Source organism: Phalacrocorax carbo, chromosome 2, assembly GCF_963921805.1.
Source record: "Phalacrocorax carbo chromosome 2, bPhaCar2.1, whole genome shotgun sequence".
Taxonomy (NCBI): Eukaryota; Metazoa; Chordata; class Aves; order Suliformes; family Phalacrocoracidae; genus Phalacrocorax; species Phalacrocorax carbo.
This window is the reverse complement of record NC_087514.1, coordinates 25484606-25510337: the sequence shown is the minus strand read 5'-3', so window position 1 is coordinate 25510337 and position 25732 is coordinate 25484606. Positions and strand designations below refer to the sequence as shown.

The window sequence follows — 25732 nt, the reverse complement described above, 5'->3', positions numbered from 1 at the left end:
GTTTGTGCCTGTTGCCTCTTGTTCTGCCAGTGGGCGTTACTGAGAAGACTTTGGCTCCATCTTCCTTACATCTCCCATCAGTTATCTATACACATTGATGAGATCCCCTGAGCCTTCTCTTCTCCAGTCCCAGCTCTTTCAGGTGCTTCAGTCTCTTCATCACCTCTGTGGCCCTTGGCTCATTCCAGTATGTTCATGTCTCTCGTTCTGGGGAGCCCAGAGCTAGACACAGCACCCAGATGTGTCTCACCAGTGCTGAGTGGAGGGGAAGGATCACCTCCCTTGACCTGCTGGCAACACTAAGCCTGATGCAGCCTGGGGTGCTGTTGGCCTTGTTTATGGCACAGGCACGTTGCTGGCTCATGGTCAACTAGTCCATGAGGACCCTAAGCTGCTTCTCTGCCAAGGTGCTTTCTAGCTGGTCAGCCCCAGCCTGATCCGTGAAAATTAGCCAGCTCTCCTGGACTCTCTTTCTCTCCAGGACTGTCTCTCGTAGAATTCTTACAAGCAGGTCCTTGAACAGGCTAAACTCTACTTTCCTGGTGTATCTTTCTTTCTGATATCCTGCCATTTGCCTTGTTCCTTCCTCTCAGGATCCTGAACTTCGCCATCTTATGTTCACTGCAGGCCTTCACATTCCCAAACGGTTCTTCGTTGTTTGTATGTATCAGGTCCAGCAAAGCATCTCCCTCATGGGTTCCTCGACCACCTCTGTGAGGAAGTTGTCATCAGCGTACTCCAGAGACCTCCTGGATTGTCTGTGTCCTGCTGTGTTGTCCCTCCAGCAGGTGTGGGGGTGGCTAAAGTGCCAGGGCCTTCAAACCTGGGGCTTCTTGTGTTTGCCTGAAGAAAGCCTCACCTACTCCTTCCTTTTCAAGGGCTATCTGTATCAGACACATCACAGAGTCACCCGCATTGGTCTGCCTACTAGTCCTGACCCACATGATGAGCTGGCTCATCATCTGGCCTCGCGCAGAGCTCCAGGCGATCCTACTGCTCTCTCACACAACGTGCAACTGCCCCTCATCACCCTCTCAGCCTGTCCTTCCCAAAGAGCCTGCACCCATCATTTGCAGCCCTCTGGTCATGCAGGCCATCCCACCATGCCTCTGGGATTCCAAGGAGATGGCAGCCCTGCTGCTGAATGCAGACCTCTGTTTCTCCTGCCCATTCCCTGTGCTGCATGTGCTGGTGTTTCAGTCATCACTTTTTACTAACTTCCTACCCCACCCCAGTGGGTTGCTGCACTTCTGGAAATGCATGAAGTTAGCATTGTGTTGAGAAGTTTATTCTGCAGTTTAAGAGAGAAGCAATGTATATATGGGAAAGAGAAATTAAAATATGTGCACATTAAAAATTAGTAAGGAATAATAAGAGTCTTTTAAAAAGCTGTGACAAATTAAAAGATAATCTTAGCAAAATTCTGAAAAAAAAACAGTGCAGATGCCAAGAATGTAGGATAAGCCATAGAAATAAGAATGGGTTACAGTAACCATATGAAAGACTAGTGGAGTGTTTTAGCGTGCTTCACAATGAAATCCTTTATGTAGCAGAGGAAGAAATGGCCAGAACCTGGCCTGCGCTTGGATTTGTGGAGTAAGAGGACAGCATCAGATGAGCCTCTGTCATAGGCTGGAGTGGCAGCTGTGAGCACACTCCTGTGAATCTGTGACCATGAAAATACTTAATGCTGGTGAATGGCAAGTTTTTGCCGTCACAGCAGAAAGGCGTAGAGCCACCTCCCCCTATAGAGTAGCGACGACAAGAGACATCACCAGTTCTGATAGATCATTGTGACTACAGAAGTGGGATGATGAGACAGTTTTGGGAGAACTGATTACATGATCAACACTCCTTTTAGTATGTATAATGGTGAGGGACAATGATGTGGTAGAAGGCAGGAATTTCATTTCCGTTGTGTCCAGCTGGCGGTGCTGAATTAAGTAAAAGCTTCTGGAGATGTAAAATTACAAGGCAGGCTTGTGAGCTGACGGCATTCAAAATCCAAATTGGCTTTTGAATGCTGCAGAGAGGGCTCAGTAGGGCACATTTTAAAAAAGGTTATCTTATAATAGATGTTAGGAAAAATATTTTCCTATGAGCAAACATTGAAACAGTTTGTCCAGAGAGGTTGTGGCATCTCCATGTCTAGAAATTTTCAAAACTCGACTGCACAATAATCTGAGCAACCAGATCTAAGTTGACCCTGCTGTGAGCAGGGTGTGGAAATCAATGAGCACCTAGAGACCCCTTCCAACCTCAAGTGTTCTCTGATGCTCAGTGTCTGGCACTGGGACATAAATGTTAGGTTTTGAATCCTCCTCTCCTGTAGTCCGCTGATAGTATTACAACCATCTAAGGGTTGTTTTGACTTGCTTCCATCAGCCGTCTTCTTGGGGGATTTTTAAAATTAAATCCATTTCCTTGAGGACAGTTCAGAGGTGGCTCTCTGAATCCCTCATCCACTCGGGATGGCTTTCAGGACATTTTGGATCCTCACAATGCCCTAAGGCAGTGCTAGCAGGGCATGGGGTCTGTTTTAAGGGGTCCTCTAGTGTTCTGGAGAGGAAAAAATAGTTTTGTAATTTTTTTTGAGAAAAAAATATTTTTTTTCCAATTTTGGAAAGTGATGCTTGCCAGTAGTACATAGTATCACAGTGTACAGTTAGGATAGGTTTTGTAAATGCTTCAGTGAAAGGGGTAGCCCTAGGCATTAATGTTTACTTTAGCTGAGATTAATATCTGATAAAGGAAATTTCCAAGATAAAACATTTGTGAATCTTGATAAATCTGTAGTAATGTGGTAGAAGGGCCACATATATCCCTAAAGTGAAAAATATATAAATATAAGGACTCTCTAGATTATAAAATAATCCCTTTCTTCATACACCAATCATCTACTACATGTGTAAGGGAAGTCTTCCTTTGGTAAGTGTAGAAAAAGGATTGTTTCTCTCTGCATATCAGGTCAGACACTGTTTCAGCTTTCATACAGGGGCGTTTGCAGGGATTCTTTGCTCATCTTTGAACTAGATAAATAGCAGCTGCATCCTCATCTTAATGCAAGGGTAAGCGATATTTCGGTGATAGCTGGTTTTGTTTAGATGTAGTTATTGTTATGATTTTTCCTCTTAGATCCTCTAGAAGCTGCGCTGAAATGTATAAATTAAAATATTTTTGAAATACGGTATTTTAAAGAGTGGTATTATTTCTGAAACGTTACAGCTCAGGAAATAGGAAATAAAAGATTCGAGGGAACTTAAATATGGAAATGCTAAGCCTTGAAATCCAACATTTAATAAGAAAATGGTAGTCATTTAAATACTTGGTTATCTTTTGAATGGTCATATAGTTTCTATGTCTCATTACCTTTACTACAATTCCCTTATCATTAATAACTTATTTTCAGACTAATTTTCTCCTTCACTGTCCTATATACTATAAATGACATCAGCCCATGCTATTTAACTGCTCAGTGGTTTTGAGACTCACTTCAAACGGGGAGGTTTGGTTGCAATACTTTCCGGGAACATTTTCTTTTCAATCACTTTTACAAAGTAGAGATTCAGCTTTAAAGAGTTTACTGTATATTGTGACACAGAGGCTTTTTGAAGGTTAATCAGCTTTTTAGCAATAATAGGGTTGGATTCTTGTGTGACTAAGTGAGTCACTTCTGTTTCATGTACAGATCTATCATTTAATCAGAAGCCTGGAAGTTAAGACTTACTACACTGCATATTAAGTTGAAAAGACAGTTTTTGTTTTAATCATTTTTTCTTTCTGAACTTCACTGTATCTTTTAGACTGTAAATTAGTTGAGACAGCTAGACTGATTATTTGAGAACCATTCCTAATGTGCGTGAAATCTAATAAAAGGAGCTGTACAGTGAAGTCATATTATTTGGACACCAAAGCTAAAAACTAATTTGCAGAAATATTCTTATATATACAAAATAAAATCCTCTAAATGTGGTAATGTTCCTGATTTACATTTAGGGCATGATTTAATCCAATTGCAGTTTAACTGGAGGCAGTTAGTGTTTTCTTAAAGGCAAGAGCTGAAAGTCACAAATCTTTTTTCACATATTTGTAGCCCAAGACAAATATTTGGGAAATGATCAGGGTAGACTTCCACAAAGAGTTTTTACTAAGTAAACATTTTTTACAACTGAGTATCTCTGATATAGCTCCATGCTTGAATTTAGCTGTTGAAATTAAGGGAATCACACATAATAGAGTAGACCTGTGTTTAAACATAACCAGACAAAGAATTTTTTTCAGGTCATAATGAACTGCACATTCTTAAATACAGGACAGTTTATATTCAAATATCACAGTATCACAGAATGGCAGGGGTTGGAAGGGACCTCTGGAGATCATCTTGTCCAACCCCCCTGCTTGAGCAGCGACACCTAGAGCAGGGGGCACAGGAACGCATCCAGGCAGGTTTTGAGTGTCTCCAGGGAAGGAGACTCCACAGCCTCCCTGGGCAGCCTGTTCCACTGCTCTGGCACCCTCACAGGAAAGAAGTTTTTTCTCATGTTTAGGTGGAACTTCCCATGTTCCAACTTGTGCCCATTGCCCCTCGTCCTGTCGTTGGGCACCACTGAAAAGAGTCTGGTCGCATCCTCTTGACAGCCACCCTTCAGGTATTTATAGGTATTGATGAAACCCCCCTCAGTCTTCTCTTCTGCAGGCTGAACAAACCCAAATCTCTCAGCCTTTCCTCAGAAGGGAGATGCTCCAGCGCCCTGATCGTCTCGGTAGCGCTCCGCTGGACTTGCTCAAGCAGTTCCACATCCTTCTTAAATTGGGGGGCCCAAAACTGGACACAGGACTCCAAATGTGGTCTCACCAGGGCAGAGTAGAGGGAGAGGATAACCTCTCTTGACCTGCTGGCCACACTCCTTTTAATGAATCCCAGGATACTGTTGGCCTTCTTGGCCACAAGGACACACTGCTGGCTCAGGGCCAATTTTCTGTCCACCAGCACTCCCAGGTCCTTCTCAACGGAGCTGCTTTCTAGCAGGTCAGCCCCCAGCCTCTACTGGTGCATGGGGTTGTTCCTCCCCAGATGCAGGACCTTGCACTTGCTCCTGTTGAATTTCATGATGTTCCCCTCGGCCCAGCTCTCCAACCTGTCCAGGTCTCGCTGGATGGCAGCACAGCCTTCTGGTGTATCTACCACTCCTCCCAGCTTGGTATCTTCAGCGAACTTGCTGAGGTTACACTCTGTCCCTTCATCCAGGTCATTGATGAATATGTTGAACAGGGCTGGGCCCAGCACAGACGCCTGGGGAACACTGCTAGTGACAGGCCTCCAGCCAGACTCTGCTCCATTGATCACGGCCCTCTGAGTTCTGTTGCTGAGCCAGTTCTCTGTCCACCTCACTGTCCAATCATCCAACCCACACTTCCTTAGCTTGCCTGTGAGGAGGCTATGGGAGACAGTGTCGAATGCCTTACTGAAGTCAAGATAGACAGCAGCCACTGCTCTCCCTTCATCGACCCAGCCAGTCACGCCATCACAGAAGGCTATCAGGTTGGTCAAGCATGATCTCATATTAGTGAATCCATGTTGACTATTTCTGATAACCTTCTTGTCCTCTACATGCCTGGAGATGACCTCCAGGATGAAGTGCTCCATCACCTTTCTGGGGATGGAGGTGAGGCTGTCTGGCTTATAGTTTCCTGAGTCCTCCTTCTTGCCCTTTTTGAAGATTGGAGTGACATTGGCTACCCTCCAGTCCTTGGGCACCTCTCCTGTCCTCCACGACCTTTCAATGATGATGGAGAGTGGCTCAGCAAGAGCATCCACCAGTTCCCTCAGCACTTGTGGGTGCATCCCTTTGGGGCCCATATATGTCTAATCTTGCATGGAAGCCCAATTCTAATCCCATGCCATATAGTGCTATGTTGCTGATGGGAAGTCTGTCAGTTTTGTATTCCCCAGATGCTGAAATGCTAAGCTTGAAATAGTGGTAGGATTGATACAAGACACAGTGTGCCTGCAAGAACTGTTTAAATGGTTATCTTTATTATGCAGTGCTTGAGAATTTTCCTTCAAGTCTCTATCCTGCTGGAAGTGCTGGGTTGGATTCCAGAAAGAAAGATGGTGTGTGATGCATTTGCTGCAGTCTGTGCACTGCTACAGCACATAGGATTACAAGTTCTGATTGTTTAGATTTCAGAATGGCATTTGATGGAAGAGCCAAGGGACTGATTTACAGAATCTTATGGCATGATACAAATAAATAACTATTGTAAATATTTTAAAACTTGAGGAATGTTGGTTTGTATACGGGAATGTGTCTCTGCCTGGACATGAAGTATCAAGTAGGAAGAGTAGATAACTCTAATTTGTCATTTGTCTGGGTGAAGGGAGAAAGGTTTGAGGTGGAGTAGGGAAGGGAATGGGTCAGGGCAAAAAAACTAATTACACACCAAAATTTTATTCCGTTAAGATGACAGAATGTTTTCCTAAAAATGAGAAAGAGAATACAGTCTGCAGACTAAGAATTACATTAGAAGAGGGAGGTGACTGGACACTAGTGCCAGCTTTGCTTTTTGGTTAGTCAATAGCAAAGCATATTGCTTCGTGTTGCCATTTTCCAGAAAACATTTGCAAGCACTGCTGGAGATGATGCTGATATATCCTAAAACTGCCATGCCAGATTAAGTACTCTTAATTTACAAATCTGTGTATATGAAGACTTTGTTTAATCATAGTTCTGAAGGCAGGTTAAGTATGATTGGGCTTCAGTTTAGTCCTGCCAGCTGTTTTACTTGCCCACTAGTTAGGTACATGATATGCTGTCTTTCTCTTTTCCTTTGTTCTCATGCTGTTAACACAGTGAAACGAAGAAAATCTTTAGATCCTTATAAACTGAAGTCATCTGGCAGTTCAAAGTTTTCATGCTATCCAAATGGGTAGATTACTCAAAATGCACCCGCTATGCTTAGGAGCACAGGCCTGAATTTGGTGCTGGGTTCCTCTGTCTGAGAAGGTGGGATTAAGAGTTTTTCAGTCATGGTTTATTTAGCATCAGAAATTTTGTTTGGGACTGGGGAAGACAGGAAACTGTGAGGTGAGGGAGTGTTTGTGTGAGTAAAAAGAGTAATGAGTATGGGGAAGGAGAGAATTTGTAGGTAATTTTTTGATTGGATTGAATAGGGGATCCTAATTCTTATCTGACTTCTGTTTTCCTCTAATTTTGGTCCAAACACAAATTAACTGTATGTGGCGTTCATACATATAAGTGTTGTACAAATATCCCACGCACTGGGAGGGGGTTCATGCAGAAAAAAGGCCTTATTGTGGTACCGAGAGCTTAAGATGGACATATTTAGAAGCAAACGGGAGAAAAAAGAACCACAAAAATTTGAATAGAAATGCTTTTCATGTGTTTCCAGCTAGTTGGGAACTAGGCTGAAACACCATAGACCTGTGTTGCCTGAGCAAACGACTAACTTGTGGCAGTATTTAGCTGAAAATGTGGGCGAACAGTTGAAAAGAACTCAAGTTACAGTCTAGAGCACTTCACTGTTTCAACTTGAAGTTTTGGCGTAGAGGCACTTGGGGTTTGAATGTGTCTTGGCTAAAGATGCTTGGTCTCCTTCTGATAACCTATTTAGTTCTTGGTCATCCCATTTTCTGTGTATGTACTCCTTGTTTAAGTTTTCTGTCCTCTCCATGCAAGTTAAGGTGCTCCTTATCTTCCCTGTCTGCTGGAGGATGATGTCAGGAAAACTGCTTTTCAGTGATTTGGATAAGCTTTTCTATGAGAAAGTGTTGATAGCTAGATTCCATCAATACAGGTCCTGCTTTGTGGACCCTGACCTTCATCCATGAAGTCATCTTCATCCATGACAGGCAAAGATGAATGGTGACTTCATTACTCTTCTGTTACCATCTGCCTCAGTGACAGGAAATAACTTTGCATGCTGGTTTTCACAACTTGATACAAATGTTACTCTAGATTGAATTCTGTGGTTGAAAATGTTACTTACGGTTCTTTCCTAATGTTTATTATTTATGATCTCTAAGGTTGCCTTTGCCTTGCACCTCTACAGGAGCAAGTGAGATTATGGAGACTGACTAAAAGTGGAATAGGCTTTTTTTAAAATTCCCTCTAACCAAGCAGAAGGTAGCTCACCTACATTTTATGAAGTTACTGTGTGACAAATGCAATAGGCACATGTGACTATGTATGGAATGGGAGATTATTTTTTTAGTGGCAAAAAACATCCTGCTTAGAAGGATAACTCCTTGACGCATGCAAATGTATGTGAATGGGTGGTTCCTCTCCCTAATCTTTTTTTATTTTAAAATATAAAAACCATATACATATATATTTATATCAATATATAAAATATAATATAAATTTCATATTGCTTGATTGAAATGCTGGGTATGACTTAAAGGCATCCAATAGAGGTCATAATGGTGATGCAGAAGGAAATAGAATAACTCACCTTCTATTTGAAATGTTTCCTGCAGTTTCACTTTTGTTGTATTGTCTCAGGACTGTGTCTAGAGTAGCATTTCTTAGCTGTGTCACTGCAGGAAAGCCAAATCTTAAGTTGTCATGTTGCATGCAAGCTGTCTTACCCTAAATGTATTTTTGGTCAATGTGGCAAATGTGTATTGCTGTATTTATACTGTCCTATAGAGTTGCCTGTGGTTTCTCTGTACATTTAAAAGAAAGACTTATACATACTTATATTGCTTTGCAATGTTTACATTCTGTTGACATGGCTGACATTTCTGTGGGGAAGTTTTGTGCAAATGTAAGCGATTAGTCTATGTGTAGATTTGGAGCTGATAACAGATTTGAAAGCAGTGTGGAAAATGCAATAATCATACGTCCTTATAGCTTTAACTGCCTTTGTTATTGGCCCACCTGTACAGAGAATTATAATACTATTATTTTAAAATATTATTTTAAATAATACAGTGGTTTAGAGCTAATTTCAGAAATAATTCTGTTTATTGCCCAGACACATTATATCTACTTAAAGACCAACATAAACATAGAGTTCGTGTTATTTTATGACCGTGTCTTATTTTAAGAATGTCTATGGCTAGCTATCAGCAGGATCACTGAAACTTTCATTTTAGCAGCTGCTACAAAAGCCTGAGAGCTTAAAAAAACAACTGTTCTGAAAAAAGTTTCACATAGAAGTACATCGGTTGTATTTATGTAATTGCTCTTGGCATCAGCTTAAGTAAATATAAGTAAAAGTTCATCCATATAATTAACTGACTTTCTCAATCCACTTGAACTTTGATCTGTTTTGGTGTAATGTTCTGGAGTTGGTAAAGATGCTTTATGATTGGAGTCTGTAACCCCAAATGGGATTACAACCACCTTCGTCTGATTTGGAATTTCCTGCTGTTGCAATATGTGTTTTTTTACAGAAATGAGGAATAATTCCCTCTCAGACACTCGTGTTGAGATTGCTGCCAGGGAACAGCATTAGTGAGGTATTCTTTCACTGCTAAAGACAAGGCGTTGCTTCTATTGTAAACTTGGTCCTCTCTCAATGAGGTTACAGACTTGTTCTAAATACTTCACTTCAGCTTGAAGCTCTGTTTCCCAGGAAGGTGAATAGTTACCTTCTTAAAACCAATTTTTGCTTTAAGAACAAACAAACCGCATGGTGATTTTGAAGCTGTGGAATAGATATCCTTTATACTGCAGAGAGTGGTGCTTTCACACAGAGCTTTTTCTGTTGTTTTGGTTTTTTTTTTAATTATTATTATTTGCTAATTCCTTACTGAGTGGACAGTAATGAGTCTGCATCAGTTGGCTGCAAAGTGTGGTGGTGTTTGAGCTCTGTCTGCCATAGGCAGGTTGCAGTGGGGCTGCACATGCATGAATGAACTCAAAGCAGAGTTCATTCATGCTTTGCCCTCGCTACCTGCAAGTGTGTGCGTGCATGCTTAGTCCTCCCTTATAAGTAAACAAAAAGAACAAGGACTACTGCCGTAAGCCCTTCTTTTCTGCTCTCATTTTAGAAAGGTTTCTACCTCCAAAGCTGGCATGGCTTTTCTTAGATTATCTGGTTTCAAGCTATGTTGTTATTGTAGCAGAAGTTTGCAGCAGATTAAGTACTTCAACTGCAGGGCAGCATCCCCCGAAAACGTGCTGTTTGAGTCTTTCACGCTGGGCCTGGAAGGATCATGACAATAAAATGCAGGAAAACCTCCTGAGTAAATCTGAGACTTTTACAGAGGGGCCTGCTGTCCAAATTTAATCGCTTTTGAAGGAGGGGAGGCTTTGGAATAAAGGCTGCAGCATGTCTGTCTACTAACCAAGAAAATCAGTCTGCGCTGGAAAGCAAGCACGTGTTGAGTTAAGGCTGGATAAGCAGAAAAGAGAGTTGGAACGTCTGAGAAGGAGAGAGTAAGCTGCTCTTCAGATTTTGATCACAAATTTTTCCAGCTTCTAAGGCATGACACTTCTGTTTTTTATAATACATGCATTTATAAACACTTGATAGTGTATTTTCTAAATATAAAGGGGTTTTGTGCATTCTGGTTGGACATATGGCAATACAATGGATATGACTAGTAATTTATCACGGCCCTTGTTTAATAGAGGGGCCTTTTAGTTGTGTTACTTGAGTTTGTATTTGGTTGGATGAAAAAACATGGTTGGTTGATGAATACTTGATGCTTTTTGTCTTACCATGATCTGTTTGCCCATTATTTTTAATAACCAGTGAAAACATACTAAGATTTCTCTCATGTGAAAGGAAAAATAGAGACCTTCGTGCTTGGGTGCCAAGGAGTTCCTTGCAATGTTAGCTGCACACTTGAGAGCATAGGCTCTCACCCTCCAGCAATGATAACAGGAAAAACTCATTATGTTCTCATTTTCAGTGCTAGAGTGATGAATGAAAGCTGAGATGATATGCCAGGACATCCTCATCCCTTAGGAAGAAGAAGGTGGAAGGAGGAATGAGTATTTTTCACCTTTTTGTAGGTCTCACAACTCTAAGACCTGTTTGACATCGGCAGACCAGAGAGTGCGAAGCATTCCTTCATGTTTGGCCAGTTCTGGGCAGGACACAGGCGGGTGCTCCAGGGTCTCCTTCAGTTTTTCCTCAGTGCTGAGCTGTCATGGGTTGGATGCTTCCACCCTATCCCAAGGGCACTCTTTACTGGTACCAGTTCTTCAAAGATTCCTGGGGCACTGCAGCGGCTCCCTGCTCTTTTTTTTTGTTGTCCTATTGCATCATTTTACCACACTGCCCACTCAGCTCAAAGCTCTTGTCCCTTCTTGACCTCTCCATTGCAATCAGATCCATCAGCCCTTCAGCTTCAGGTCCAGTCAGGGAACTGTGTCACTTCTGGTATTGGTCTGATGCTGCTTGTTAACATTTGAAGAGTTCAGATCTGAAAGTGGGTGTTCCTAGAGATATGTATACTACTACACTCTACTGTAGCAACAAAACTTTCCTCACAAAAAACCCATCTGGGACTTGCTACCATGTCGGTTTTAATTTCAAATATCCTATGACTAATGGAACTATAAAATACCTTGTCATTGTTGTAGCACATAGAGGATCCAGTAATAAACTACAGGTACTCTGTGAGAAGTACCATAGATATATTAAAAAAAAACAACCTCTGTCTGGGAACACTTCAGTCTAAGTTCATATTTCTTCCTTATGCACCCAAAAATAGGGTTAATCAAATATCATGCCTAAAGGCTTAAACAGCTGGAATATGAAAGAATTTTTCGCCATTCTGCAACGTAGTAGTCCTATATCTCTGGAAAGTATGCACTTTGTTAATGTACAAGACAAAGCTTTTCATTTAAACATTTCTCACAGCATATCTAGTTGGATTTAGGCAGTGGTTTGAAGCAGTAGGATGGATTTGGTCACCCCAGATTTATATTCAGTGACTAGAGGGCAATGTTTTAATTTTCTTGGAAATGTTTCCTTCCTCCTGTTCTAAACTAAAAGGCCAAATTTATGACAAAATCATTAAAATACTTAAATGCTGAACTGACTTTTCTGATTCAGTGTTTTCATGTAGACATGTTTCCTCATAATTGCTTTTCCAGATTGTATTGGTCAGTGGACATCTGGACAGCTGGGATGTTGGGCAGGGAGCTATGGATGACGGTGGAGGAGCATTTATATCATGGGAGGCATTATCACTCATTAAGGATCTGGGTAAATATTTAATTTTAACATATTTTTAATGCATTACATTTACAAGACATTTTGTATGTTGTCTAAACTGGATTTTCTATTTTATCCATTCCTCTGAGCACAAATATTCATACTTAGTATAAATATTTTGTAAGTTTGTCTATTAAACTCCTCCTTTCATCGCAGGGGTCATCCAAAAGCAACACATCAATCAATGATCTAGAACGTGCTTTGAGCCTGCATGGTCACCGTCATCATAGAATGAAAGTTCACTGTAGGATGTAATGTCTAGGTACCTTAGAAAGAAGTCACTCCTTTTCATTTTGTCTTAATGAGTTCCTCCCTTTTAATGAAGATGAAGCTTCATGAAGTCACAGATAGACTTCTGATATTGTTCTCTGCCTTTTAAGCAAACATTGTCATTCAACACATTCCTAAATCTTTCAGTGTCCTACATGTTGCATTTACAGTGGCTACTCAATTTAATTCCCAGCCCCTTACCTTGCTCTTGATAACTTCTCAAGGCAATTTCATTTAAGTCTCTCTCAAGAGCATGTAATCAGGACTGGATCCAGGCAATGATCCCATCTCTGTTTTTTTCCCTGTCATCTACATGTGAAGATATTCAGCAAAAAATTATTATAAACTTCATAGAAGTTTGTATTTCCATTTCGTATATTTTGGTGATTTTGTTTTTCACTTGAATGTTCTTCCTAAATAAATTTGTATCCTGCTTGGACTTGTTCCACCAAATACTTATAGATAGATCTGTACCATCAAATTGGTGCGTTCTCAGCTTTGCACTTGAGGGCTGATTTCCTGATTATGCTACTTCTATGTTGCTGTGTGCTTGGGCTCTGCTTTGGACTGTGATGGCTGATTTCCTTGGCAAAGGTAATCCAGGACAGAGGAACCACACACTTGAGTCTCATCACTACAAGGACACATTTCTGTCAAATTTGTCTTAACCATGGTGACCTGTCAGATATTGTGAGATGATATATCTCGTCAAGCAACATTTGACACTGAAACCTTACACACTGTAGTATCCTGATGCAATAGGTTTGTGGGATGCAGAGCAACGTTCTGTTTCCAGGGATAGCTTCTTTGAATCATTTTTGGTAATCAGCAGGGTGACAAGGTGACCGGGTTCTGGAATTTGTCTGTAGACCAGCTGGACTCTTCTGAAGTTGATATTCCAGCACACAGGCTTGTGTCAGCTCTGGACTTGCTGGTCTCCCTCCTCCAGAACTGCTGCTCAGCAGAAGTATGAATTGAACTAAACCCCCATGCTGTCAGTGCTAAATGTAGATAAAGGAGAGAAAGAGGAAAAGGCAGCTTCTAGCCTGGATATGTCTGCTCCAGTAGTGCTAGGATAAAGTACCAGTGTGGACTTGCTCAGCCTACTGCCTCCTGGTTTTCATAGCTCCCCTGTGTGGGATCTGAAGGGGCAACTTCTTCTACACATGGGCTTTGTCTGACTTGCGGGTAGTAGTGGGCTGCAGGCAGCGTGTTGTTGTAGAAGGGCATGGTCTACATATGCCTACATAGGGTGTGGATGGTGTGAGAGACGGTCCACAACGTAAGATGAGATAGGGCCAGTGTACGTACAAGAGGGAGCTGTGGTTGCACAGTCATCTGCCTGTGTTCTTCCAGCACCCAGCCTCTCAAAATTTCATCTGGTGTCCTGCTGTTCCCAGTCTGCTATGGCCTAGTCTGATTTCTGGTCTCCAAACTTCAAATTCCAGTCTTACTGCTTAATCTGTAGTTTTTTGCTGGTTTTACTTCCATATGGGCTTTTGTCACTGCACCCCTCAAAACTAGTTCAAAACAGGCTTCTTAGATTTCAAGTTGATACCCAAGGATGCTTTTCCCCCTTCATCAGATGGAATCTATTTTCCCTCATTATTCCCTTTTTCCAGAACTGAAACCTGTGGTCAAGAGAAATGCACCACGTATTCATTAAAAACTAAAATCAGCTGCTGCTCTTGCTCTTAGCTCTGGCAGAGTTTAAATAATAAACTAGCTTTCCCTGCTTCCGATCAGAAGGATCTGTGCACTTGAACAATCTCAGTGTTTCTTGAAGAGCTCTTTGTAGACAGGCTCTGTTATGTGATTAGCCATCCTCATACTGCAGTGGTGAACATCAGACAATCCTGTGAATTCCTTTTCCTTTATTCTGCATTATTTGAACCTCTTATCTACCATTTTCCCAGCCTCAGAATGATTGGAGTATCAGTCTGTGACCAAAACCAAAATGCATATGTCTTAATTTTTGATCCTTTGGAAGTAAAATGAAGAGCCAACTCCTTCTTTTAGTGTTTTTTAATCTTTCTTCTATGACTCTTGGAAAATTGTCTATACTCCCTCTACCTTCAGGAAAAAAAAAAAATGCTTCTGTGTTTGCTGACTCTATTCCATTCAGAATAAACTGTTTTGTGTCTCTTAAGGGCATGTTCATGGTGGCATTGTATAATTCTTATTCACTGGGTTTCCCTTCACGCATGACTGAAATGCATCACCCTCTGCTTGTTCAAATACTTAATTTCCTCTGGTAGTAGCCTGTGTGTTTGCTGTACGACCTGTGGCGAAGTGCTGTTTTCTCAGCTGAGAAGTGCCGCAGCCTTTGCTGATGCCCTCTGTTCTGGCCAGCTGTTGTGTTCAGCTCTTCTTGTTAGATCAGTGTTCTGCAGGAACGTAAGGCTGGGAGAGGACTTCTGGGTCATCACATCTAACCTGTAGATAAGCATGGGCAAAAGGGCCTTTCATAAACTGCCTTCCATAGCAGATTGGTTAATGCAGATTTTATATCCTATGATGCACATAAAATCTGACAAAAAGGACATGTATGAGAAATGAGTAAATGAGTTTGATTTAAAATCGATTCCCTAGAATCTGTTTTGATTAAGCATTATATTTTGAGCCTGGTGGAGACTTGGTTTAATATTCTTCTGGATCCTGATAGATTTAATCTCAGACTAGTCCACCAAATACATGTGACATGGAGATAAGCCAACTCAACTGGCTTGTCTGTACACACATGTAGATTTTTTTTACAGTGTTCTGGGTGTCTTAAAGCCATGGTGCATTGTGTAGCCATAAAAACTGTGCCTGCGTTTACCAGAGTATAACTGATCTTACAGCTGTGGTGATACGGTCTTAAAGCCGAAGCGAGCATTCTGAAATATGAATTCTAGAATATGAACTTTGTATCATGTAGTGAGAAATACTGCTGCTATTTCTGCCATGGTCTGTTGCTTCCATGAAAGCAAGATACTGCTACACTAAGCAGTTTTTTTTCAGTGATGATCTAATAGCACTTCATCATGATATCACTGTGACCCTTAGATGTGGCTGGTGGACACAAGTTATGCCTGTTAGTTAGGATTTTGATAATTCCATGTAGCACTTGAAGAATGATTACAGTTTAATTACCATCCTGTATTTTCAACATAACCTCCTCCCCAAACCATAAATAGCTATTGGCTTAGGACCAAATACATTAAATTCATTGAAAAATCATTAAAATTATAGTTTAAGATGGTTATATTTTCTTTTAAGCAGTGCAGTTTGTTGCCTGTTTCTTGCCTCAAGTAAATTTTTTTTAAGTGTTTCCTTTTATGTCTAAGTCAGTCAGTTACTTAATGTGTTAGCCTTTATATTTCTTGAATCTTCAATGTTAGCTTTTTTTTTAACTGAGGTGGCATTTTCTGTACCATATTGATATTTTTTTTTTCTTTCTGGTGTTTTTGTACATTTTCAGACACCACAATAGTTACGTGTTCCCTACAAGGACAATCTGAAGTAGTTTTCCAGAGTCTTCAAAATGTCAAACTTTTGGTAGGATTTTTTTTGTTTCTTTTTGAGAGAAAGGGAACTACATGAAGGCCAGACTTAACTGAAATAGTTTTGTATTATATTACCAGAGAGTGGAATAAAAAGATGTAATTCACGTAAAATCCCATCTATACATCTCAAAAGAATAGTACCTTAAAAACATAGGGCCAGATTGTGGACCACTGTAGTTTTTGAATACTGCTTAGAGCTGCAACAATTCAGTTAGATCTGGAAAGTACAAGAGCTAAAAAGTGGAAAGTTTCGAGTTTGTCTGAATACTTTGCTTCTAATAGCTATAATGTCTCTCTGCCCGTCTTCCACACTGGGGTGACAGGAACGGGGCACCTGCTGGAGGTGCCGTTCCCTCTCCTCCTCCTCCTCCAGGGAGGAAGCACAGGCAGCAACCTCAGAGCAAACACTGGCTTTTAGATGGTTACCTTTCAGCAAGGTCAGCCTTCCTCCAAGTGACTTTTCCACAGCCACCCTCTGCAGGAAACTGAACCCTATCTCTTCTCTTCCATGTGGCTGCAGCTTCTCTCTCGAAACATCCCTTTCAGCAACATACAGTTAAATGCCAGCACCAGCTTATGCACCTCTTGGTACCAGCACTGGTTGTAGACATCTCTCAACCAGAGTAAACAGAAGTGTTTTCCTTAGTGCACTTGTATCAAGTTCTAGGTATCAACTGTATTCTTGTGGCTGCTTGCTTTGCCAGTAGCTATCTCAGAAAAATTCACCAACTATTGGCCGTATCAACTAATGTTATCCAAAGGTGTCTTTTCTCCTGGTTAACGCTGAAGTTTAATGAAGCACAAAGGAAAGAAAACCAGTATTTTTTCCCTGGAACTCTTGAAGCTTATATGTGCCACTGATCGGCAAGATCTCTGGAGAGCTGCTTCATGGCTTATATGCTTAAAAACCAAAGACCTGGAAGTGTTTCCACAGAAGTTGTTTATGTGAAGAAAGATGAAAGTTTCAGCCAGTTATTTCTCTTTATTCTTTTTTCTGGGAATAAAGATGTCTTTAGAGGCGCTGAGGCATTTTGTGAGCTGGTCTGAACTGGTAAACTCCCTTTCCTTCAGTGGAGCTGGGGCTGTTGTGATTAGCTGAGGATTTCTGATGCTGAAGAAATTACCCTTCATAACTGCAGGCAGGGTGTCCGAGGCAGTAAGCTTGTGCAATGTGCAGTTTGCCTGCAGCTGTGTCTGGCAGCTGCCACCCTCCCCAGCCCTCTGCAGTTTTTAACCTTTTGATCAATTTTAACTAAATTTGAAAGAGGCATAGAAATATTTAGAATATGAAGTTCTGGTATGTTCTTTGCAAATGGGTGATTGAGGAGAGATGGGTGAGCACATTTATGTCCCAACTGAGGGAAAGGCAGGAAGGAACTCTGCTTTTATCCTTTCCCTGTGATGACGAATGCCTGCTTAATCAGCACACGTGTAGCTTTCCTGTAAGCCCCAGAGGCTCTTTCTTTTCAATCTGTCTGCAAATGCTGTGTGATACGTAGTAAGTATTGCTACGGCGGCAGTGAGAGTGTTGTCTGGGGTAATTTAAAGGTAATGGGAAGGCTCTGGGGGTGTTCTAGGGAGGAGGGACTGAGGGGCTCCCATCTTTAAGCCGAGGGAATCCATGGGGTATTGCATAAGCTGTGATGTGGTGTGAGGGCATTTGGAAGCTGTAGAAGAGACAGCACTAAAGCAAATTGGGGTCTCCTAGTTTTGCAGAACAACAGCTGTGTTGCTAATTACAGTCTAGAAACCTCAAACCCAACTGGTTCTCAGGTTGTGTTTATAATTCTCCAATTTTACATTTGTTAGTCTGTGTGCAAAAAAGGTGTCTCTGGGGATGGCCAATGCCATTTGCCTCAGCATTTTCATGTTAGTCCAGTTAGTGCTCTGCTGTAATTTGAAATGCAGTTTCTCTTGTCCCCATGTCACATGAGGTTTACAAAAGAACCTGCCTTTCCAGATGAGGTGAAAGACTAGTTAAGCAGGTACTCATCATAAATTACCATTTAGTTTGGTGCAGTATTTTGCCTTTAGTTGGCTATATGGGTTGGACAGACGGCCTGTGGGACTTGATCCTGCGCTGGATGTTGGTTGCCAGTTTCTGTGAAGGAGGTACTTGTGTTCCTCTCCCATCATTTCAAGCCTCCTGCTGCCGCCATGCTGGTCTTGCTCAAGACCAGTACTTGTGTACAGTGTATTTGAGCAAGAAGCAGATAGTATGTACCCAATGATTTCAGAGCTTTAGCTGGTGCTGCCTCTTTGCTTCTAATCCAGCTGTGTTCCTGCATCGCTTGGCCAAGGGGCATTTCCCAGGTGAGGCCACAGGCGCTCTCCCCTGTTCCCACGCCGGGGAGTGCCCTGCCAAAGCCACCTCGCACTCCAGTGCTAGAAACACAGTACTTTTATCCTTAAAGGGAGCTTGAGGGAACTGAATAATGACAATAACAGAGAAAGGTCTTTCGAAGGTGGTCGTATGGCAGCGTCAGCTTTCCAGGCATAATATTTCATGCCTCCTAGGCGCAGTAGAGACCCCATTGGAGTTGGAGATGCAGTCAATTTGGATGGATGAATTTCAATGCTTTCTTCTGAAAACCTTCAGACATGATAACTGTTGTGTCTCTTTTTAATTAAAACAGCTGGAGCCAATTTTTTTTTACTGTTGAGAAGCTGCCAGGGTCTGCTACTTGACACTACAGTATAGTTTATTTTCAGTCTCATCTCTGCTAGCACAGGAGGACTCAAATAGTCAACAGGTTTCTTTCAGCAACATTTACCCACAAGCACTCTCTCCTTGTTCAGAAATGTGTTTTCCACCTTTCCGTGGATCTGTTTGGGTCTCGCTTGCTCCATCACTAGTCAGCTCCTGGTGCCCTGCCAAGCCCAGAGGTATACATATGACTACCAGCTACTGCCCACTCTGTGTGTTTACGGGGTGCATCTGCGGAAGAAGCCCAGTGGCTTTGCTGTGAATTTGCCAAATCATAAACTAATTCTCTTTCCCTTCGATTGCTTGAACCATAGCAGTGTGTAAGGCATTGCCAGTCATTGCAGTCTGAACTCCTGCCTGTGTTGAATTAGTCAGTACAGACTTCAGGAAAGGCTGCTCTCCAAAGACCACTGTAGTGATGGATTGTGATACAGAGCAAAAGTTACCCACTTTTGCTGTTGTCTCGTGCACTGAGCTTGTGTTCAGTCATGTCTGCATGCCACATGAGACCAGGAAGTCTCCTGCTCGGACTGTGCCTCCCACTGCTTCTGGGAATCCTGGTTCTTCCATGTGAAAAAAAAAATTGCTATGGGAAGCTGCCAGAGCCAGCGAATACCAGGCGTCAAGTAGACGAACAGGGCACATTTTCCTCTTCCACACCCAGGGCAGGATGCCTGATGCCATTACTGCTAGAGCAGCCTGATGAAGGAAGGATTATTGTTGACAAAGTCTAATCCCAGTCATCACACCTTTTACACAGCTTTCCTACATTCCTAGATGATGATCCATATGTGCACAAGAAAGGGAGAAATGTATGGTAATAGGTGCTATGCCTACTTCCCCCTCTTTGCCAGCGTTATGGGGAAACAGAGTTTCAAGAGTCAACTTTCCTATAGATGTAGACATGAATCTGGAACAAGCAAATCTCTGTTTCATAGGATAAAGGCACAGAAAACTACAGAAATGTTTTAAAACAGTGCACGTAAGAATTTTAAGGTACTACCTGAATTACATTTTACGTAACTCATAAGGACTTGATTAGACAGTTTTTTCCCCTTAAAACTTATTTAAAATTGAAATTGTAACTCTCATCTGAATTATACCCATGACTAATGTGACTGGAAAGCCGTAAAACAGATTTTTCTGCAGTTCACTGTAGTCTTTGTATGAAGTTACATTTCTGGAGTCCAAATTCACTGGCTAATATATAAGGACTAAAGATATATTTTATTTAAAAAATGATCACCAGAGTCCTTCCTTTTCTGCTAGTTTAATTGAAGTCATACAACTGCAATTTTAACCTACTTGCCAAAAATTTTGTTAAATGTTTTTCTGAATTTCCTATAGCTGTGTGGTGTAGTTGTTTGCTCTCTAGGAGATAATGTTGTGAAACATGATTTAATGACTGCTTTTACTGCAGGATTTTTTTTTATTAAATATGCCTGATATTAACTCCTTGTTCTTACATTCTTTCCACTTCCCCAAAGTTGCGTATTTTATCCTGACCTTCACTTTTTGCAAATATTTTTAATCTACTTGGTATAAAATATCTGCATGTGCTGTTACACTACAACTGCATTTATTCCTTCATTTCAACATTTGGTTGAATACATATTTGGCATATACTTAAATCTTCAATTTCCTTACTGGGTTGGCATAGCATAGGGGTGACTGCAGACATACAAGGTTGTTAATCCAGCAGTAAATTTAGGCATATACCCGTCCATAACAATGTTTCCCTGTGCCCTGTGGACTGCTGCTTCTCTGTAAGCTTTAATTTACCCAGGAAATTAAAGATATATTGTGTGCTTTGTTTATATATAAAAATCTTAAAAACCTGGCGACAGAGTCTATTGTGACTTTTTTTCAAATGTGTAACATGGCTGACGTGGTGAAATGCTGAAATCCTTCCCAGATGAAGTCAGAGGCATCTTGTCCTTACCGTCAGGTTTTTTAAGGTACATAGTTTCAATAGAGGGAGACAAGTGTGGCTGGTGCATTTTCTGACTCATTAGCTCTGAGGCAGTCTAACAGATTCGGGTTTTTTCTGATCCAAAGAGCAGGGCAGCAGAGGCAGAAGGAAGAGCCACCACTCAGTAACATCAAACGATGGCTGATGCTTATAGTCCCAAAGAGTGAGGGAGTGGGGCCCTGCCGTGCCTTTTCTGCTCCACAATTTGATGAGATGTCTAAATACCTTTAAGGAAGGAGGTTTTCCTAAAGACCTAAAAGGTGCGTTTTAAAGGTGGACAGCGTCCTCTCCCTCTTGTGGGACTCAGAGGACACGGCAACAGGATCAGAGCAGGGCAGGGAGTGGAGGCATGCTCTGCTGACTGGGGGGCTTTGCTGTGTTACACCTAAACAGGCTAGCAGCACGTTTCCTTTTTCTTTTTTTTTTTTTTTTAGACATGAGTTGTACTGACTTCATGACACTACACTAACCGGTTCTTTGTTTAAAACCCCACGTGCAGAAGAGCACATTTGTCAGCACTTCTCGTCTGAGCTGTCCCTGAGCTGTGCTGCCAGGTGGCAAGGAGGTGGCCCCCGAAGAAGCCCTCGCTCTGGCACCATTGCTGCTTGGCTTGGTTGCAGCCCATTGTACCAGGCTCAGAGCTGCGCTTCCCTCTTCTCCCCCCATCTCCCCAGTCAAAAGGCTTAATCTGTGTTATTTTTAGTTACTAGAATTGCAAATCATTCACAGCTTTCCCCTCCACTCTTGTATATCCAGCTCTTTCCTTGACATTTCCTCTGAGATATTCCATTGCTTTCTTAAAATAAATCTACCTAAAACTTCTCACGTTTCCCACCTCCACTCTTCTGTAAATATGCCCTTTCTATTTTGTTGTAAACTCATCAGCTTCCCAAAAACCAGAAAAGTAAAATTGCTTGGATTAGTCCTGGTGTCTCGCTGCACTGCCATCAGTGCCGCTGGCCTGCCACTAGAGCTCTGTGAACCCCAGTCCTTCCCTAGGCTGGCTCACCTCAGGCCTTGCTGTTTCCGCATGCCCTCTTTGCAGGGGCCTATCCAAAAACCTGCTCCCAATCTGCAGCTGTGGCAGAGTCGTGTCTTCTTACCCCTCAAAACATATGAGCATGCTGCCAGCCTCATGTGAGATTAAGCTGCAGTGCCCAGTTTGCCTTCTGCCTCCGCTTTCATTTCACACTCTCCAGCCCCTGAGCTGCCTGTTTTCTGCTTCTTTGTGTGATGCCACATCTCTTCTCCAGGGGACCTCATTTGTCTTTACTCCAGACCTTCAAGACTCAGAGGTTTACTTGCTTCCCAGCGCTACCTTGTGCAAACACCTCATCCTCAGTACTGAAACAGAACCCACATCAACAGAGAAAAATCAAGCAGATTGCACTGCATTACACTATTTTAAGAAGACAAAAAGGCAATTTCCCAAGAAAAAAGCTGTTTCCCATGTCTAACTTGAGCTTCACTAGAGAATTAGAAATATATCATAGTCAGGGTTTAAGTAATGCTAAAAGGTTTTTTAAAAGGTGTGCTTTGCATTACTTTTTTGAAGCTTATAACTTTAATAGCCTTGGATTTTCTCCATTAATCATTATTTTTCACTCAAAAACAATTTCTTTTTAAATAAATGTCTAACTAGACAGACAGTTTTCTGCACAAATAGTGAGATTAGTTGTCTGAATCTTAGAGGATTGTATTTGTAATAACAGAATGAAAGCCAAAATCCTACTGGAGATGACTTCTTTGTCTTCTGAGGAAAAGGTCTGGACATCATCAATTAATTACATTATTACTGTCATTCATCCTATATATTGCAGTTTATTGCTATAGGTGTGTGTCCTTTGAAATTAGACAGAGAAACGGGATGCTAAGGGGAAGAGCTTTTTCTCTAAAACAGAGCTTGCCAATGCCACAGAATACAGAAATTAGATAGTATTCTCTAAAATACTTGTGAATATTGAAATCTTCCTGTCTTCTGTTTCAAAAATTGTCAGAACCCTGTCAGAAAAAGCAATATAATTGGGTAGCAAATGTTAGGAATTTATGCACACTCACTTTATTGGGATCTTAACTTATTTGGACCTCAGTTTGTTAGGACCTCTAGCAGATGCCAAAACTGTAGAGTAAGTGTGGGCTCTTACTCTGGAAATACTACAGAAAAGAAGACTGCAACGCCAAAACTGTGTACAGTCCATTACAAAGGAAGAAAAAGGGCTTAAGAAGTTATTGTGGCTTGGTGAAAGTGACCTTATTTGATAGTCCACTTGAGGTCTAGACCAGAGTATGGAATATTATAGCTAAAAATATCACTGATATAAAAAATAGAAAGTGTAATGAGAATGCAGTGAGAGCTAAAATCTGTAACTTGCTGTGAAGCCCAGCAGTTTAATCGAACCAGGAGGCAAAGCATTTGCTGATATTCTGGAAATTTCAGAAAATATCCTGTTTCCCAGTTTGTTAACAAGTGAAACAGTTTCCACGTCAGCAGATCAAATCTAAAAGAAAATTTAAAAAACCGTCTGAATATTTCGCCAGATTAAACAAAATTAACAGAGCATTGCTAGCTTGGAGGGTGTTCCGTGCTGAAGCTAGTTCTGGTTCCATCACTGCTGCACTTTGCTTAGTTTTCATCAAAGTCCATTCTTTATTAATCTGGGTGGTTCTTACTGTAATACTATTAATAGGGCATATAAGAACTATAGTAGTAATGACATAGAGTATTACATAGCAATTAACATCATACAGTTCAAATCATTGGCTATTCTCACCCAAAATCAAATCTCCTTGGGGTACACATCAGACTTCCCCAACCTTCTGCTTTACCCACCAAGTGCACCCAGGTCCTTGGGCAAAAGCAATCCCATGAATGGGTTTGCCTTTGCCCGAGGCAGAAATAACCCAGACTGTCCTCCCCAGAGTATTTTTTGTGTGCACTACAGGGACTTTATCCCCTTCTACAGTACGTAAAAGTGCTAAAGACAAGGCCAGCCCAATTGGCAAATCCTCTAGTGTTGACTAACCGGGTGGCTTTTGCTAAATGTCTATCCCAATGTTATGATGTCCCAGCACCCATGGCTCTCAGTGTAGTCTCTAACACTCCATTGTATCGTTAATTTTTCCCAGAGGCTGGTGCGTGTAGGGGATGTGATACACCCACTCAATGTCATGCTCTTTGACCCAGATGTCTATGAGGTTATTTCAGAAATGAGTCCTGTTGTCTGACTCAGTTCTCTCTGGGGTGCCATGTTGCCACAAGACTCACTTTTCAAGACCCACGATAGTGTTCCAGGCAGTGGCATGGGGCACGGGGTATGTTTCCAGACATTCAGTGGTGGATCTACGATTGTAAGCACACGGCGCTTGCCTTGGTGGGTTTGTGGGAGTGTGATGTAATAAATCTGCCAGGCTTCCCCATATTTATATTTCAACCATCGTTCCCCATACCACAGAGGCTTTACCCACTTGGCCTGTTTGATTGCAGTTCATATTTCACATTCATGGAAAACCTGTGCAACAGTAGCCATGATCAAGTCCACCCCTCAATCATGAGCCCATCTGCATGTTGCATCTCTTCCTTGATGGCCTGAGGTGTCATGGGCCCACTGAGCTATAAATAGTTTACCCTTATGTTGCCAATCCAGATCCACCTCAGCCACTTCAATCTTCACAGCATCTACATGACGTACTTTTACAATGAGATTTTCTACCCAGGCAGCAATATCTTGCCACGATGTGGCAGCCCAGATGGTTTTGCCTCTGCGTTGCCAGTTGCTCTGCTTTCATTGCTGTAACCACCCCCACACTGGGCACCAAAATGGTCTGTCGTGGATTAACACTAGTTGGCAACCAAGTACCACCCAGCCGCTCGCTCATCCCCCCTGCACCCTCTGTGGGGTGGGGAGAGAGAATCTGAAGAGTAAGAAAACTCATGGGTTGAGATAAGAACAGTTTAATAATAGAAATAAAATATAATAATAATAGTAATGAAAAGGAAAACAATGAGAAAGAAAGGAACAAAACCCAGGAAAAACAAGTGATGCAACCACTCACCATCCACCGACCGATGCCCAGCCAGTTCCTGGGCAGCGATTGCTGCCCCCCAGCCAACTCCCCAGAGTTTACATACTGTGCATGACATCATATGGTATGGAATATCCCTTTGCCCAGTTGGGGTCAGCTGTCCTGGCTGTGCTCCCTCCCAGCTTGTTGTGCACTTCCTTGCTGGCAGAGCATGGGAAGCTGAAAAGTCCTTGACTTACTATAAACACTGCTTCACAACAACTAAAACATCAGTGTGTTATCACATTATTCTCATGCTAAATCCAAAACACAGATACTAGGAAGTAAATTAACTCTATCCCAGCCAAAACCAGGACAGAGGGGATTTTAACGATGCATAAAGGGACTGCTAGTGTGTTGTATGCAAACCAGAGCAATTAAGAATTACTATTGGTACAGCTAATTTGACCCTAAATATGCACCAGAAATTGATTGTTTTTGGCAGAAGGCTGCTAGTAAAGTCACAAGAAACTTGGGAAATTTCCATGAAAACTGTGCAACAAAGAAGGCACAGCAGGAGAGAGGATGGGGAGAGCAGGAGGCATAGCAGGGAGGAAACTCAAAGACTGAGACACAGTTTCCTAAGACACTATTTTCACACAAACCCAGTTGTTGCTGCAATAAATTAAAAAGGATGAGGACAAGTTAGTAATAAAGAAACGTGTAAGTGCCTCATTAAAAAGGATAGTAGTCATGTATTTGTAGATGCGATGTGTGTTCCAGCTTCAAACTCTACACCTGAAGGTTGTCGTCAAAGGAATCCTTTACAACCAGAATGCCATCATGTGAACGAGCCATGGGTGACAGGTGTATTAGGTGTGTATCAGGGCCCCCTGCAAATTGTTCATGGAATAATTTCAAAGATAAATCTGTGGCACAGAGTATCATAGAATCATAGAATCATTATAGTTGGAAAAGTCCTCTAGGATCATCAAGTCCAACCATCAACCCAACACTACCATGTCTCCTATA

The 25732-nt window shown here is 41.7% G+C and overlaps 1 protein-coding gene across 1 annotated transcript in view; it reads left to right on the top strand.

The window, feature by feature from the left end:
* Positions 1–25732, top strand: part of CPQ (carboxypeptidase Q) — a 168330-nt gene that overhangs the window by 96190 nt on the left and 46408 nt on the right. The window contains exon 6 of the mRNA XM_064442350.1: positions 12081–12192. Coding sequence (XP_064298420.1) covers positions 12081–12192 — 112 coding nt within the window. The remainder of the gene's footprint in view (positions 1–12080; positions 12193–25732) is intronic.